The sequence below is a fragment of the Centroberyx gerrardi genome, chromosome 14, assembly GCF_048128805.1.
Source record: "Centroberyx gerrardi isolate f3 chromosome 14, fCenGer3.hap1.cur.20231027, whole genome shotgun sequence".
Taxonomy (NCBI): Eukaryota; Metazoa; Chordata; class Actinopteri; order Beryciformes; family Berycidae; genus Centroberyx; species Centroberyx gerrardi.
The window spans coordinates 23,287,836-23,306,217 of record NC_136010.1 but is presented as its reverse complement, the minus strand read 5'-3'; the positions used below and the strand labels follow the sequence as shown (position 1 = coordinate 23,306,217).

The 18,382-nt window shown below is 41.7% G+C and overlaps 1 protein-coding gene across 1 annotated transcript; it reads left to right on the top strand.

Moving 5' to 3' along the window:
* Nucleotides 1-653: 653 nt before the first annotated feature.
* sdcbp2 (syndecan binding protein (syntenin) 2) lies at nucleotides 654-16,889 on the top strand. Its single transcript, XM_071927588.2, has 9 exons — nucleotides 654-827; nucleotides 4,494-4,545; nucleotides 5,544-5,640; nucleotides 9,326-9,426; nucleotides 10,315-10,479; nucleotides 11,687-11,862; nucleotides 13,114-13,285; nucleotides 13,913-14,004; nucleotides 15,003-16,889. Exons 2-9 carry the CDS (start codon nucleotides 4,495-4,497, stop codon nucleotides 15,055-15,057), a joined length of 909 nt encoding a protein of 302 aa, XP_071783689.1. The 5' UTR covers nucleotides 654-827; nucleotide 4,494; the 3' UTR covers nucleotides 15,058-16,889.
* The last annotated feature ends 1,493 nt before the right edge of the window (nucleotides 16,890-18,382 follow it).

Sequence of the window (18,382 nt, the reverse complement as noted above, 5' to 3'; positions counted from 1 at the left end):
GGCCATCTGATCACTGGAGGGTTCCCACATAATGACAGTAGTATTTGTGAGCCTGGGACCTGTGGCGAAACAATTTAATAATAATATTATATGGTCCAAGAATATTAAATTCTGTAGCTCTGAATCAGTACTCCACTGTACAAAAGTTCCAGTATGAAGACAAAATAATAACAGTTGGGTGCTGGTCTGGGGCCATAACTTCTGAGATTCTCTGAATACAGTGCCAATTTTTGACAAGTTGTCAGATGGCCCTTACAGTATAATGGGTCAGTGTGCAGTTTATAGTGAACATATTATACTTTATGGTATTTTTATGGTATGGTTTCACTGTAAACTTCCTCTGGGGACTAGTTTTGCTGAGTATCTTTATAGTATCCTTCTAAAGTTTAGTATGGGGTTACTATTGTTCTTTTTGTATGGGGGATACTGAGCAGGGGGCTGAGCATTTCCACAGAGACTTGAGTCTGGTCTACTTTACCCTAACCCTTTACCCTACTGTAGGCTACCTGTACCAGTGCTTTCTGTATCACTGCAACCTTAGAGACTTCTCTGCTGAAACTAATGGTCATGATGACTAATGTTCATGTGACCAATAGGAGGCGTGGCTTTGAACGTCAGCGTTGATTGACGTGTTTGGACGACCAGGAAGCCAGCGGTGACTTCACTCCAGAATTCCCCTTCGCATCACTGACAGTGGTGTCGTCAACGACGAGGTTCCAGACCGACGAAGAGAGAAAAAGACAAAAATAAAGAAGTGTGCTGGTGTCTGAGATTCCGTGGGACTTACTAGAAGTGTTTTAGCTGATTTTACAACCAAGGCATTAAAGGTGAGACTGCCTCTAACGTTAACTAACCTAGCAAACCGTTGTACGAAACCAACGGTACATCAAGCAAGCTAACGTTCGTTTACCTAGCAAGCTAACGTTATGGCTAACGTTAGCTTTTGCTTTCCTGCTGTGTTGATGTTGTGTGTCTATGATTTACGAACAAAGACTTGATAGCTTAGCTACTTAGCTAGTTTCCTATTTATTCAGATAACTTGAAATGTTTTCTAATTCACCGGCGAAACTAAGTATTTGCTAGCTAATGATTGTAAATAAAAGATTTGCCTGCGGCTTCTTGAGCCAGCTAGCAGTGTTAGGTTGGTTAATTTTTAATGGCTGTGGTAATAATACGTTAGCTGACCCAGTCAGTCAGGTATTTCCTGATGTCGCACATGATATTGACACAACAGAAGTTCATCACTGAACATTATACACAAACATATGCCTCAATATTAGACCAAGGAAAGGGCAAATCTATTGTGGGGTTAGGGGAATGAAGTAGGGGGTGTTCTCAGCCCGAATCATAGCTAGTTAAACCCTACACGATTATCTCTGAGCCAAGTGGTTTCCCCATGCTGTCATATGTTTATAAAACAAACCAGATTACAGTACTTAATTTGTAAATGAAATAAGTTGTCTGTACATAACGTGCATGTTGTGACCCCATTGTGGGGTACAGTACAAAGGGTGTGGGCCAGTTCAAAGCAGTACAGACCTCTGTGTTTCCTTACCGCTGTCAGTCTTCTTCCTTCTCCTCCCCCCTCCCTCCCTCTGTCCCTTTCCCAGCCATGTCAATAGACTGGAATAAGTTGCCAAGGGGACCACATTCTTCATGTATCTAACCAATTCGTTCAGGCTTACTGAAGTTAGCCCCCTTTCCTTTCCACCAAGCAGTTGGATTGCAAAATACTGTTAGACTGAAAACCAGTGAATGCAATAATAATAATGTGAGCATCTTTCTGTCAGTTGAACTATTCTTAGTACAGTAATGCGTTTATGGAATACTCATCAAGCTTTGTACAGCCCTATTTCCGCTGCCTGTTTGTTTATCCATTTATGCCGATGTAGGAAATTTTCCCTGCAAATTTCAAAGAGCTTCACTTGCCCACTTCAGTTGAACTGCAAATGTAAAAGGGACTAGCTCAAGGATTAGGTTATGTCATTACAAGAGCTGCCCAAACACACATTTTTCCCAAGCTTATTCAGTTATAACTCCAGCCTGTGAGTCTGAATGAGGGAGGAATAAAAAACAAACAAACACAGCTGAAAAGCAAACACTTGATGGTATTAAAGTGCCTCTGTGTCCAGGAACACAATGATGCACTTGTTTGTGAGGACTGAGAATAGCAGATAGAGTAGTGGCTTGAGTGTCTGTGAGAGTCGGATCTCGCAGTAATGTGATTGCGGTCCGAATGATTTGCTTATATTCGGGACTCATTCCAGTTTTCGCCTACAAGTGCAAGAATGAATGTTTGACCACATAACCTACCACTGTGCGTGTCACATTATTATGGACTGTTGTAGCCTATTTGTGACATTTGTTACTCTTCTAGACATTATGGTACTGGTACTAGAAAAGCACAAAATGTGCCAGTTTGAAAGGCCTTTTTTGGTGAGTCAATTTTTGTCTTGAGTATGGTTTTTCAAATTGCTGCCATTTGTGTATGTGTGTCTATCAGTAGGTTTCTGTTAGTGTTGTGTAATTTGGGCGTGGGGGGCGCAGACTTTGACATAATCTCTGTGGTCACGGCTGCAGTATTACAGTGTCAACCTCTTCACTTTGTTTTCCTGTTCCACAGTCAGTTACAATGTTCATCACACATCTTGTGATCTTGATTCGCAGTTGTCTGTGCGATGAAAAAAACAAAACAGTTAGAAATCAGTGCTGCTTCTGCTTTTTCTTTAGTATAGGGACTGGAAAGACTTGACTGGAATCAAGTTGTGTTTTTATGGTAACAATTTAAGTTACCATAAGTCACATACCACTTTCATTATTGTTCCAAACCAGAAGGTACTCATGTTAAATAACAATGCATAGGGAGAAATGGGAGGATTAGGTGTGTACATGATTCAAAGTGTAGGTTATTGACGCATGTGAATAAAAGGAATCTGATTTACAAACAGAAGTCACACTCAAGCATGCTTCAGGTCTGGCACATGTCACAGTTCAACTGAATGCCTCACCCTGTTGTTCTGTACGGTGTACTCACTCTTAGTCAGCTGACTGACTTTTATCTTTCATTTCCTCTTTCCACTCTGCATGCTGCCTGATGACCAAAGTCTCTATCGCTCAGTCGGTATCTTTTCCTTTCTCTGTCTCTGTGTCTGTTTTTTTCTCTCTCTTACTTTTTCATTTGCTCTCATTCTCTCTCTAATGGATATAGCCAAAGTGAGTTGACTGATAGTTGCTCATTAGCCTCTTGCTGAGCCACTTGACTTCCCGTAAAGGAAGTGAGTGCGCAGCTATCCTGTTTTTCCCACAGCCATAGATCGATTGATTTTGTGCTTTGCTACAATCATGAGACAGACCATGTTGGACATGGCTGTTTGTTTTTCTGTGTTTCTCTCTTTGTGCTCTTTGGATGTGGCTTGGCAATGTCATCAGTCACACTAGAAGCCTGCAACTTGGATAGGTTAGCTTGCATAGCTTGGATGCAGTAAGCATTGATAATCTGTTGAGTCATCCTACATTTGATCTATGTTGTCATTAAGTAATTCTAGACCTACTTTAGCCTACCGCAGCCCTATATGGAGACGTCCTAGGTTTAGGCTGTTTGGTTATTGGGCATGTGTAGTTAGTTGATGAAAGGTGAAGTATGCTTGCTACTTTTTGAGTATCTGTTTTAAATGACTAGAGAAGGAGCACAAGGGAAGTCATGTTGAGGCTTGCGTAACCATCATGGTTTAAAACAGATGCAAAGCCTGAAGGCAGGCAGTGGGAACCTGGGAGCCATTACACATTCTCTGTGTGTATGTGCGCCATGTGTGTTTGTTTGTGTATTTCCACCCTCCATGTTGGCTCAAGTATTATATTTTGTGCCAGCTTGTATTTTATGCAAGTCACCTATTTGTATAGGCCCAAGTGTTTTTCAGACTAATGTCCTTGTTTGAACTTCAACTGACAGCTATCATGGAAAAAATGTGTTACTGCAGTTGCGCAGTGTATATTAGCAGTTGAGCTTTGGGTGTGAAGAGAGTGGATGAATGAAATGAAAAGAGCTAGATGTTTCTTTCTTTTTCCCCCTCTTCCTACTTGCACATACCCTCATTCCTCTTGTCTTTCTTCCTGCACAGAGAGGGGGATCATCGAGGATTAGTTTGAAAGACTTTATTGAACAGCAAGAATCTCATTAAGAGCTTTATAGTCTCGTGGTCCCCATGTCTGTCATTCACAGCAATGCAGGGGCACAGTCAACACACACACATGGGTCGCCCCAGGATTTAGATTTAAGATGTAGTGCCAGGGTGAAATGATCAATTGTAAGACTGAGTGGTTGAAAATTTCACAAGGTAGCCTAGTGCTTGAAATGAACAAGGTAATGTTTGAGGACAACTATGCTAACAGTAGTCCTGGGAGTCTCATGATCTGGCTGGGTTGTTATCTTATACTGCCATGCATCCTCCCTTTCTCAAGGTCCTCCACTCACAACTGTTTGTTTCTCTCCTTAGAATGTCCCTGTATCCATCCCTCGAGGACCTGAAGGTCGACAAGGTCATCAAGGTAAGATGAGTGTATTAAAATGAATTGATTTAGACAGAGCCATCTATCTAGAGATAATTAGGCTCAGAATAGCCTATGCCATTGAAATCAGCAAGGTTCCACAATGGCCCTATGCTTCCTGACATTATGTTCAATCTAACACTTCTAACAAGTTAACACTCCCATGGAATAAACACAATTCCAGCCTGTAAAGCAAAGGAAATAAGAATCACTGGGGACTTAAAAATGCCCCGACCTCTCAATATTGCAATTCTTCTGGGAGTCAGTAGTTTAATGTCCTTGTCAAACCAGAACTTAGGGGCATATTTGCATGTGACGCAAGCTATTATATAGCTGGTCTGGTATCGTGTGGTGGAGGAGGAAGTAGCCTATCCTCACTTATCTGGTCCTACTGTTACAAGATAACTGACAGGTTTATTGCCTAGGACCAGCATAGCATACTGGTAAATTTTGATATGCATGGAGATCCACTTTATGCTTTAACCTATTCAACACAGGATTATGATTTTCTTAGACTTCTCTAGGATTTCAGGTTATTTAGACATGCAGTCATACCTAATAAAGTTTCCTGTTTTTCTTCTACCTCTTATTTTTATAGTGTCCTGATTAGGGCTGAACAACATTGACAAAAAATCAAATTGCGATTTTTTTTGACACAATATTGCAATTGCGTTTTTCATGTCATACATATTTTTAAACTTTTAAATTGTTTAAAGAATAGTGATTTTGTTAAAAAAAGATATCAGTGTGTTTGAGTATGATGAATAGGTTTTCACCAATATTGTACTTGATTCATGGGCCAAAGACTACCTGGCGCACTAAAACAGCTTGTTTAGAAATCCATTTTGGATATTGCGATTTCAATTTTTTTTTTAAAGATTTTGAATAATTGTTCAGCTCTAGTCCTGATGACAACTGCCTTTCATACTGTATTCACAATTTTTTGTCCATCATTCGAGTACAGTCCTAATACACTGCTGTGTCTCATTTGTTTGTAGGCCCAGGCCCAGTTTGCCCAGACCACCACCCCAATGCCAGCCATCACTGAGGCAACCTACCAACCTCAGCCTGCCACTGTTGGGATGCCAGGATCAAGTGAGTCCCAGGCCTCATGAAGCCTCCAAGTTAAAGAGCCCAGACCAGAATAGACAGACATAGACATAGGCAAAGACCTTCACCTGTATCTACCCTCCTTTTCTCCATATCATTCTCTCTCTTTTGCCCTTTTTTTCTTATGCTGGATGTTTTTTCACGTCTCTCTGTGGGGGGTTTGTCCTTCTGAGCTTGTCTATTCTTGGGAGGAGAACAGTGAGTGGGCTCGGTAGCTCTGTATTGAGGACAGATAAAGACGTGTGGAGTGAGAGGACCAGGATAGGTGGAGGGGGTTATGGGGTCTCCGGACAATAAGGGGAGGGAACGGGCCCCTAGCTCAGCTATGATCTCTCTCTCTCTCTATCCCTCTCTGTTTCTGACTTTCTATCTCTCTCTCTTTCATCTTATTTCTGGCCAAGGGGTTTATCTTTTACTGAGTTTGTGTGAAAGTAGGCTGGGACACTGCAGTAAGCCAGTCTCATCAGGAGGAATTTTGGTCTAGAGGGAGAGACACAGGAGGGAGAGAGACAGACAAAGGAGGCACCCACAAAAGATAAAAAGCAGGCAAAAGATGGGCAGGGGGCCCTTGAGGAGAGTAGAAAACACATTTTTTCTGCTCGTTTTCACTCACTTTCCCCCTTTTTTCCCTCTCCCACTCATTCAGTTTCTCTTTCTAGTTCTCTGTTTGGATGCAAAGTCCTGTGGGCTTTTGGTCTTTTGTTTTTCCCTCAGCAGAGCTAGCTATCAGTCACCATGGAGACTGGCTCTAGCAGTGGTGCTGGGACGGGGAAGGACGGGAGAAAGAGAGAGGAGGAGTTGTGTTTGAAGAGAGGGAGGGAGGAGGGAGAGATCCGAGGAGGCGGGTGTGGGCTAGAGGAGAGAAGGGAGGAGTTTCTTCTCCTGGTGTGGAGGAGAGAGACAGGAAAGGAGGTGAAAGGGGACGGCCTGACTGACATCAGCGCTGGACCACAGCCTGGCCAGATACACTAATGCTGTAAACTGTGGTTGCTGCGTTCAGTTTGCCTAAACACCTTGAACTTTATTCTTCCTCTCACAAATTTTCTTTCACCTCTCTCCTAGACTTTTGGTGTTGGAAAAAGAACCGAGACAAGGAAGGAATTAAAACAATTCGTACACAGCCTGCGTTCAGGGTTTTCCCTGGCTTTTAGTGTGGCTTTGGTGGTGAAATGTTGCCAGCCGTGTGGGTTTCGAGCATGGAGGAAGGGATAATGAGTTTAAGAGCACAAACCAACTTTTAGTAACACGCTAAAACCACTAGAACCTACATGAGACCCACGCAGTTAACTGAAATAACTTGAACTCATCCAGAAGAAAACAATTTTCAATGGCAGTTTTGGGGGTCATGGATATGTCATATTTTATGTGTTCTGCCTTAAGATTTTAATAGGTGAAATACAGACCTCAGAGCAGGGCAGCTCCAGTGTTTCTCTCCCTTGGCGAGGGGATAGGACCACCTTCATCATGTCCCTCATCCAGAGGCTTGAGTTTAGTAAAGTGTTGTAACTCAGTTTGTAACAGTTTGTTGGTCTAATGTAGCCTTAGGAATATAGGAATATCTATGCAGCTTGTTTACATTCTAGGTGTACAAAAAGAAATGTTGTCAACCAAGTGAAAAAAAACAAACAACTGCATTGTAATACTCTGGGTTTCATTAGATATAAACATTCATTAAAACGCAATGTACTGTAGTTGTGACATGGAGGTTCTTTTTTCACTTGGTTGAAACGCTTGGTTGTCTGTAAATACCATACTTGGAGTACTTTTCAAAGGTACAAAGATTAATTTCTCCCTAACCAATAAGAGAATCTTCACCGTGAAACAGTCAAGATGCTTGCTTTAATTGATTTTGAACAGATACTGATCGGCCAGTGGAATTTCTCTGAGGAGTCCGTGTCCAGGCCCTCAATTGTTGAGTAACTTTGAAATGTGGGTTTGAGTTCAGTGGTTGGTTCCCAGCTAGCTCTAGATAGACTTCTGAGAAGGAGGAGGTCAAGCTAAGGGCAATCTGCGAGAACAGTGAACTTGTATTTAATTATCCCTGAATAAAAGAGCAGAGTTCATTCCCTAGCCAAGGACAGTTTTTTGGATTAGCTCATGTGGGTAGGTGTGGAGGAGGCATTTGTGGGAGAGAATGAGAGAGATTGTGATGAAATACACAACACAAAAACATAAATGGGGAAAGCCAACTGAATAACTATTATGACTAGGCAGTCTTAATAATGAAACATTTATTCATTTGTTTATTTGTTATGGCCTAATGTAGGAGGTTGGGATGAATCATGGTCTACATGCACCTCCTCGTCTCTTTTTTTCCTCTAGTACTTTCTAGGTTCTTGGGTGGAGGGTTGGGTGGGGGTACGCATGATTGGGGTGACTGAAACTACACTGCCTCTAAAGACTCCATCTGTTAACACCAAAGTGCTGTGGTAGCACAGTATTGTAACTAAGAGAATTGCTGAACAAAATACTTAATTAATGCATTGACTAAGCCATTACAGTTTGAAAATCACCAAGTTGCTTGCTAGTATGTGGATGGTGCAACTTGGTGGACGTACATATTCATGTACGTGTGTGTATCTCACTTGTTACTGATTTTGCTTGTGCATATTTTCCTACCTCTGAGTACCTTCCTGACATTTCCTTGTGTCTATCCTAGCCAGGATAAATGCAGTAATCGTTGCTGTGCCGCAAGGGCAATGACAGGGTCATGTTGCCAGAAAAGTGACGCAGTCATGCAGGCAGGCGAGAAGATAGACAGGTAAACACTGTTCATACAGACAAGCAGGGAAATAGACAGGGGACAGATAGACAGGAAGACAAAGAGGACAAGTGGACAGTGACAGACAAAGAGGCAGGCAGCAAGGCAGACACTAAGGCCGTTCCATCAGAGCAAGGGGCTGCACATTGATGCCAGGAAAGTTTTACTGCACTGCAACACAGGCTGCTCATTATCAGCAATCTTCCACTGTAGGGCTCAACTTGGCTCAACTATGACCCAGTTGTAATGGGCGGTGTGAATAAAATAAAACGTGTAGGAAAGAATGAGATCAGCGATAAAGACTGCTGTAGGTGTAGCCGAGATAAAAACTACATATGATCATCTTGACAGAATGTTTGCACACCTATGACTTTACTACATTTTACTACATACAATCTGATGGAGACTAACCAGCCTGTCTTTGATGTTATAATCTACGGAAAATGCTTAAGTAAAAGCTCTGAGTAGAGTAGAGGTAGGGGCTTAAGGAGGGCATACATATGTATGTATGTATGGGGTTATTAAGTGCTCACCTTCCTTCACAGATGTTTCTTTGAAGTAGGCGCACAGTGCTTCCAGAAGCCTTAAGAATAAACTCCTGCAGCTTAACAAACAGTGTTGTTAAACTGACATTAAGCCACTGGGATTTTTCCTAGGAATGACCTGGGCTCAATTCTTCCTGCATTTTTCTCTGTTGAGTGTATTCAATGTGCGTACCCTTTAGGTTAACTCTTGTTCCCTTTCCCTCCCCGTTCTCTCTCTCTCCTCTGCCCTGCCAACCACCTGTCTCTTTCTCTCCACCCATCCCACCTGCTCTCCGTCCCTCCATCTGGTCCCCTAACCCCCTTTCTTCTCCCCCACTCACCTACCTACCTCCTACTCCCTCAATCTGTCTCTCCGTTCTCCTAGGCTTGTACCCGAATCTCGAGGAGCTTGGAGACTATATGGGTCTGAGCCTAAACAGTGATGAAGTCCAGAGGAACCTGGCCCTGGTGCCTGTGGCTGACAATGTAAGTGTGTGTGAGCACGTGGGCGGGTGTCCATGCATGCAAGCATTTGAAAGCTGGTGTGTGTGGACAGATTATTACCGTCATCATTCCATAATGCCTTTATGTGTGGACATAATGTGTACTATTTGATGTCACACTTAATTAAGCAAAACAGTCGAATGCCTCTATCTTAAAACCATGATCCTTTACTGATTTAAAAACCTATTTTTTTTCTAACTGGTAACCTTGTCTGATGGGAGCCATGAGCTGTTGATAAATCAGAGCAGAACACAGTTCTGTTCCTAGAGATCCACATTACTGACTGACTCACCGCAGGCCTGGAGCGGTGTGTAGGAGGGTGTGAGCTCTCTGCTCTCCTCCAAGAGTGTGTGTGTGTGTGTGTCTGTGTGTGTGTGTGTGTGTGTGTGTGTGTATACACAGGTCCTGCATGTGCCAAGGCTCTCACAGTATCCTGCATGCCCACTGACCTTTCAACCATCTGTATTCTCTGCCATTTGGTCATATCTTTTACTCTTTTATTATTTTCCTCGTTGATTTCATTGCTCAAGCATATTAATGAGGCATAGTTTTTAAAAAGCAGTGCCCAAAGCGTTCCTGCCTCCATTCACTGGTGGAGAAGGAGGAGATGAAATTGAATCCTCCCACACGCCTCTATTTGATACAGCATTCCTTTTTATCTGCAGCTGAATTTTAATGTAACATTTCTCTTTAATCTTTTTTTCTCTCTCTCCTACCTCTCTCTTTTTGTCTCACCTCCCCCTCACCCCCGCTTGATTTCCCTCCTGTTCTGTCTCTTTCTTAACCCACCTCTTACACTTTCTCACATTTCTCCCCCTTCCTTCTTCCCTTCCTTCCTTCTGTCCTTTCGTCCTTCCTTCCCTTCCACAGCAGGTAGCAGTGCCCGCTGGTTTGGGTGTGGGGGGCATGGTGCGGCCGGTGACGGGGGCAGACGTTGGCATCAGGAGGGCAGAGATCCGTCCGGGGCTGCGGGAGGTGATCCTCTGTAAGGACCAGGACGGGAAGGTTGGACTCCGGCTCAGGGCCATTGACAACGTGAGTCTGCAGCACGGACCCTTTGACAGACAGCTTTTTCCCCATTTAATTATTCAGCTCAGGCTGAAATTCACTAATACCCCCTTTATACCAGACTAGTAACCCTAGGAAATACACCGGTTGAGGTGTTGCAAGTTACTCCACTTGATGTGAAAATTCAGTGTTTAACCTGTGTCACTCCATGTCTGCGTCATATTGTCCACCATGTTAAACAAAGAATGTCAACACACCTGCTACTGATGACGTTGCAATTTGAAAGTCCATACGACATTACTGTGTACGAGGCTCGGTGTGAATTGCCTCCTCCATGTAATGGACCTGGATCAGCACATTTATATTATATTATTATAATATTCCTGGGACGTAATATGGGTATAAAAATGCTGGGCAGGTCTCAAACTTGCTAAAATGAACTGGTAAAACCATGACTGGGTAGTGTTTATCAGTATGAGGCATTAATATGCTATGTAGGCTTACAAAACTTGATCATTTTTGACACTTGGTCAGCTTGAGAGTGGTGCTGGGCTGCTGCATGTGGTTAATTATTCAGTTTGTATTGAGTTGCACTAATACAATGGGCAACTTTTGAAACGACTGAAATGAGTTGGCAAAACAGAGGAGATTCAGGATATTGGTAATCAATATAGTGCTGAATCGGAACAGACACAGCACACTACGGGCATCTCATCTTTTGTTTCCTGTCTTGAAGCCAAACTTTTGCCACAGTGGGGAAAACTTTTCTACATTTGTGCTGCAGTCTCTTTAAAATAGGAGGCCAGCTTGGCGTGATTAGCTTGATGCTAACAGTGCTGACAAGTGACAAGCGTTTTTAGGGCAGCGGAAGGACAAACGACGTTTTCTCTCACTGTGACAAGTGTGTGGAGAAAAAACATACCCAACTAAAAGTATCCTTTATGTCTGACAAAACAGTTAGGAGACATTCCTCCTTCTGTTGATCCTGTTTTCTCGTGTCCTTCAGTATTTTTTCTTTCTTTTATCATCTTTGCAGTATCTTATCTTTTCTCTCCTCTCTTCTTTGGAACATTTCATCTCTTCTCTCTTGTGTCCTTGCCTCTGTCCTTTGTTGTTGCTTCTCTGTTTTCTCTCCATTATCTGCCCCTGCTTTCTCTATCTCTCTCCTCTCTTCTCCCGGCTTTCCTTTTATCTTATTTTTAATGTTTTATCTCTTTCCTCTCTCCTCTCCCAGGGAGTGTTTATCCAGCTGGTGCAGGCTAACTCCCCTGCGGCTCTGGCTGGGCTGCGTTTCGGGGACCAGGTCCTTCAGATCAACGGGCAGAACTGTGCCGGCTGGAGCCTGGACAAGGCCCACAAGGCCCTGAAGACGGCCTCCGAGACCCGCATCGAGCTCATTGTTCGGGACAGGTGAGGACTATGTAATACACTGTGGGTATAGGATTAGAGCAGCGTTTCATAAACTGTGGGTCAGGATCTGTTTCTTGTTGGTCCCCACATCACCATTGTACTAATGTGCTTTCTTAGATTGAGAACAAATTTCTTAGATTTGGATCTCTGAAAGGGTTAAAGAACAACCAGATTAGAGTATAATTTACATGGCAATAGAGAAAGGAAACATGCACTGGATTAATGCACCCTTAGTGGTTTATTTAGCTATGTTTAGACCTCAGCTGGTCTTTGTCAGATATATCTGTCCTGTACTATACATGACAAGGAGCAGTTGAGGTCTAAACATTGCTTAATAAACCACTAAGGGTTCATTAATCTAAGTTGGGGATATCTTTTTCTATTTCAGTGTCTTGCCTTTTGTATGAAACAACTGGTGAGGATTATAGATGTGCATATACCTCCTGTCTTTTTTTTTTTTTCATTAGGACATGTGAGAATACGGAGGCAAAGATTATAATGGTTGATACCCTAGTAACAGATATTAATATATTAATGATTAATGATCTATTGAAAACAAATTAACACATGTACATTAGAAAGAAAGTCATCTCTGTGATAGTTTACTCGAAAAATGATAACATACAGGAATTATTATTATTGTTGGGATCTGAGATCAAATAAACAAATGGAGACAAATATATGCAAATTAGTACATAATGCCTGCTCACACTCTCAGCATCTGGTCTTGTGCAAATTAATGTTGTGTATTTGGTTATAGTTACATTTAAACAGGTGAGATCCACCGTCTGCCATCTGTTGTTATGTAGACAGGTAGCTTTCATTGGACCTCAGTAGAAGCAGAAACGAACATGCATGCCTTTTTTTATATTTGGCTCCCTCTGCTGGCCACCTCACCACTCTGTGCTTTGGCGTTTTGCTGTTTGCTGTCAACAAAGTTTGTGCTACTGCTCAATATACCTTAATTAAAACAGGTAGATGTATAACTATCTTATAACCAGTACATAGGAAGGTGATGTTCAGTATTTTTCAGGATTTCAGTTTTGTTTTGACACATTTATCACTAAGGGAGTTTCTTGTCTTCCTGCCTTCTCCCATTGCTTCCTGCTTCTTGTGTGTTTTCCTGATCACATTTATAAATACACAGGTACTTGACGAAAGATCTAAACTGACGAAACTTTTCTTGCAACAAATGTCAATGTATGTGTGAGCCAGGCTAGGATCCCTAATCTTCTCTGTTTCGCTCTCTAGGCCTTTCCAGCGCACCATCACTATGCACAAAGACAGCTCAGGGCATGTGGGCTTTATCTACAAGTCCGGCAAAATCACCTCACTGGTCAAGGATGGCTCTGCTGCCCGCAACGGCATGCTGACCGACCATTACATCTGTGAGATCAATGGACAAAACGTTATTGGACTCAAGGTCAGATGCTCTTTTCCATAAAGACTATACAATTTTCACTGGGATGGCTAATCACATATTGACAGAATGTAATGCATATATATGTAATGCAATAGTGTTCTAAGCCCTATTCGCATGGGACTAATATTACTTGGGGATATCCAGCGAATTGAAATAATTGCACCAATTGCCGGTTTTAAAGCTGTGCAAATCTGCTAAATCTGCAATTTGTCCCAGCAATTTTAGCTGTAATTTGTTTCTGGTGCACAATTTCTTTTTCTTCTTCTTCTAGACGTGTGATATCTTCCTCTTGTCATGATAAGGGGAGGCTCTAGTGTAATCTGTAGAGGAAGGTTTTGAATGCATTTTCAGCACAAACTTCAAGTTTTGCTTTGCTAAATCAGAAAGTAACAAATTGTAAAATCTTGACCGTGTACAGTTGTGTCTAGGGAGCCAGTGATTTCAGCAGATTTCATTATCTTGTGCAAAACCCAGTGGTTGGGGGGTAATTAACTAAATACATGAGGTTCCTGCATAATACTAGTTCTGTGCGAATAGGGATAAAGGTGAGATTCTAGTTTTAAGAATAGTTAGTTATTCTTACTACTGCTACTGATTTTATGTTTGTTTGTGTGTTTATTTTTCCAGGATTCTCAGATCAAGGACATTCTGACCACTTCTCCCACTACCATGACCATCACCATCATGCCCAAGTTCATCTATGAACACATGATTAAAAGGTAGGCTCCAGTTCGCATTCTTTCAAAGTTTAAGATAATCAAATGTAATTTCATTGTCATGTATCAAGTGTCAATACAGCACGTTTATAAAGAACACATCATGCCCAGCCACACCATTGCGTAAGTGTGCCTAGTGCCTTAAATTCTGTTTCATCAATTGACCATCTCCTGTACTATGTAGCATCCTGTCCAGGCGGGTGCACTTGTACCCTGAGCTGCAGAAACAGGAGATAGGCTCCTGCCTTATGGGCCTGGCTCAAAGAACGCTTGCCTACTTACCATTATTTCCCTCCAGGGTTTCAGGGGTTTTCTACATGCAGCTCTCATTCCTTTCTGAGAAATATTACTTCTTTTTCTTACATTCCACTGTTATTCTTTAGCCCTGTTCAAATTGGATTTATTATACTGGGGGAAACCCTGTAATTATAATTATTATCAACGGCATCTGAAAATTTTAATCCAGTTTGAATCTGCCATGTCCGTCATTTTTACAAGTCTGGAAAGTAAAGTTAGAGGTCATCTTCTATTAATAATCCACTTTGAATTGACATCTCCGTAATGCAATATCATGTCTTGAGTTTTATGCAGCTGGCAGATTGTAATGACACATGTAGGCTTCTAACTCAAATAGTCTAATGGAGGCTGTAGGGCCTTGCTTCAACTACTAACACCACATTATAGAGACCCATGCAAAGAAGGAATAAAATAAAGTCCTTTTGGAGATCAAAATCTCTAAAAGGACTAAATCTCTTACTTTGATGTGATTTATCTCTCGTATGGCAGCATTTGGTAAGTAGGTAGCTAGCTACATCTAAAGTCTAGTGTCAGACAATGGAGCATTTGTTTGGGTGCAGTATAAACATGATATTAAGTACCAATTTGAGGGAAATCCCATAAAAATTACATTACAGAACCTCGAAACAAATCCAGTCTGAATAGGGCTTGCTTTTGTGTGATCCTATTCAGTGCCATGCTTACTCATGTTGATTTTCTTCCAGGATGTCCACCGGTCTCCTGCGGTCAGCCATGGACCACTCTGTCCCCGAGGTGTGAAGACCAGGAGGAGGAGGAGCATACACACCTCAGTCAGGATGTCTACAATCTACAGAGAGATGCCTCTCTTGATCTCTCTCTCTCTTTCTTTCCTCTTATCTTTCTCTTTCTAACTGTCTCTCTCTCTGTCTTCATACCAAACCACCTCCTGCATCACAATCGTTATCGTCGTCACCATTGCTCATCATTAACATAATCTTAAAATGCCTTTTTTTCTATTTTTCGGTTATCTTGGTATGTTATTCAATATACCCCGGTTCCTTTTCTACATTTTCCTCGTCTCTGTTGACATGTCTAGTACTTTTTATGTTAATCTTGTAGTCTTAAGTATTACATGCTTTTTTCTTGTTTTCTATGTGACTTTGAGGACAGTACATAACTTTTTTTTAAAAAAGCCATGCACGCTATCATGAGTCCAGAGCTTCCTCCTTGTTGTGGAGATGGATCATTGGCAAGTGACCTTTCACCTCTCATGCTGTAAAAGCCAATGATCCTCATAGTCAGTCATCCCAACCTTACCATATAGATTATGTTTGCGCTCTCAATCCCTGCACTTGGCCCCCAATGTGTGTACGTAAATAATTTGGTTATTCTGAGCGGAATTAATACCCGGAGCCTCGCATATAAAAATGTTCTTTGACTTAATTCTAGATTCCAGTGTACAGTCATTTTCACTTAGGTATTGAAAGAAATTTGTTTTAGCAAAGAAAATTGCTGTAATCCATTGATTTTGGCATCAAGATGAGTTTTCAGAAATCATAACTTTGGCATGGAAGCACAAAAGTTTTGCCTAAGAGCCTTTTATAAGTGAGGTCCCTGGATTCCAAGTTAATTCTAGACCCAGTGAAGATCGGACAGAATTATTACATGGCAGCCTCCACTTTCTCCAAGAGATGGCGATGTGTCATAGGAAAATGTCGCGATGGGAAGGACGACTCTAATTTGTTGAATTTTTAGGTACTGGGAACAATGTGTGCACATTCCAGGGAGAAGTGTAGGGAAAAGGGCAGCAGTGGATGTTTGTTGCCCTATGCAGCTGGGACTTTACGGCCCTGTCCACAAACACTCCATAAGCCACCTATTTCCTTGTGGAACTGAAAGGCAGTGAAAGGTACAAGTAGGCAAGATTGTAGTGCAGTATGTCATTGCCCATCAGAAAGTTAGGCGAAAGTCTTTTTTTAAATGGCTTTCTGGCAGATCTCCTGTGCTTTCAAACCTGCTAAATTTTTGAAGGAATCATTGGCAAGTTTGGTTGATTTTTGGACAGGGTCTGTGCTGGGCGGACCCACTAAGTGCACTTTCCACTACCTTTAAGAGGTTGTCTTTCCTGTATCCATTTCAACAATTGTGTTTTTTTATTATTGGGTGTTTGTGGTGACTCATATCAATGAGAGAATTCATGAAAACAAACATGTACTTTGTATGTTAACTATAGGAAACTGCGTAAATTTGATGCTGAAAGTAGTCCGCTCAAATTGAAGGCATTTACTTACACATCAAGGGTTCAGCCAATGAATCTGCTCTCCTTTTGCTAAGCGTCGTTAGAGGACAACCCTCTATTATATTCCTTCCTTGACTGGTGAGCACAGTGAGACTGAACAAGGCTCACAGTTGATAAGTGAATTTCCACTTATGTTATATAAAGTTGTTCCTTTTAATGCTGTTCGTTTGGATGCATGTATTCTGTTTTTTTATTTTCTAGAAACGTAATCTGATAAACTCCACATTCTGTAAAAAAAAAAAAAAAATGCTAGAAGAATCTAAAAGTTTATATACGAATGTAACCAAGATAATTATTGTAAAACAAATAAACAGTCTTTCTGTTCTCATTAGCTTGCCGTTGTCTGTCATGACCCTTAGGACATTTATCTTCCTACTAGAACATATTGCATTCCAACTGCAGAGTTTTTCATAACTAAAGCAGATAAGTGTTTGCAGCTGAATTTCCATGAGATGAGGTTAATAAGGATGATAATGACTGCAAATGCGTTAATCCTCTGCACTCCTCTTGCAATTATTTGTCTTCTGTTTCCTTTCTGGCTTCTTCATCCCTTGTATCAGGTTGCGTCCCATCTTCTTAGTTTATGTAGCTGTTGATTTTGTGCGGGTGAGGCACTTTAAGAGCTAATTTTATTAGGCCTATTCTATGGTTTTGCAAAGCATTTTTGGATGCAATCACTCACTTCTCACTCAGACGCAGGCCTCCCAGAAACACAGCTGCTCTGTGTGTCATTGCCTTTTAGTCTTTAGACTGAATCTGGAAAGCGGCTCTTGTTCAAAAGGCTGATGCGATTAGCTGAGTGCTGCAACGGGTTACCATGACAGCCGAGTCATGTGGCATGGGCGGGGTCAAGGGTCACAGACTTGAACCACTGAACAGTTAACAGATAAGAAACAGTCACAATATCAAGCAAGGAAAACAATACAGACAGAGAGCGACAAGATTCAGACAAACACTCAAATGAAAACGACAAGACATTTTTCCTCCATGCTGTTTAATATCGGGGCTTTTGGTTTTTCTTTATACAGTGTGGTATGGTATGAATGGAGTACTGATGAACAGTGATGTCTGTTACTGTACACACTACTATTGCCATTAAAATAGTTCATTTACAATAAGTTAATAGATTTATCCGTAGATATGAATCATGTCTGCTGAACTCCTATACAAGGCATTTAAGAACGTCCTCAATGTTAGGATGTTAAAGGACCAGGTATAACCTTTGTATACGGTGGATCTCATTACATCGAACACATAATCAGACAACCAGACGAGGAATAAAGCATAAAATGACAATACACATTCAAAGATTCACAAAAGAAGACTTAAAATGCCCCCCCCTCCACCTCGATGAATATTCAGCATCGTGTGTGTTTATGTCTAGGATATACGCAGTATATAATCTCAAGCACAGACGTCGTACTGTGTCACTCACTCATCCCCTTCAGCACACAAACGCTGGCACAACCTCACACTAACATCTATATGTCACTACAGCAGGAAATTAAATTGTGTTAGAGGATAAAAATAGAAAGCGGGCCGCCGTGAGGTCAAATGCAATCACATCCTGTCAGGAAAGGAAGAGTGCAGGACGTTGTCAGAATAGTGTTAGCTGGCCACCTTGGCGTCATTTTGGGAAGCATTTTGATAAAGTGCTGTGTTGTAATGCTAGTGATCCAGGGCCTGATTGGAGAAAATTCACATGCACATAGCAAGGGGACAGAGTGGATTGTCGGCATCCAAAATGAGGACACTCCAGGCTATAATGTCGTTTGAATATCGCTGTGGGTCACCTTTGAACATTGTCCATCAAACAGGTAAATG

Coding starts and splice junctions, on each gene's coding strand:
- sdcbp2 (XM_071927588.2), top strand. CDS start 4,495: ATGTCCCTGTATCCATCCCTCGAGGACCTGAAGGTCGACAAGGTCATC. Junction 5,641..9,325: donor TGTTGGGATGCCAGGATCAA/GTGAGTCCCAGG, acceptor CCGTTCTCCTAG/GCTTGTACCCGAATCTCGAG. Junction 14,005..15,002: donor TATGAACACATGATTAAAAG/GTAGGCTCCAGT, acceptor ATTTTCTTCCAG/GATGTCCACCGGTCTCCTGC.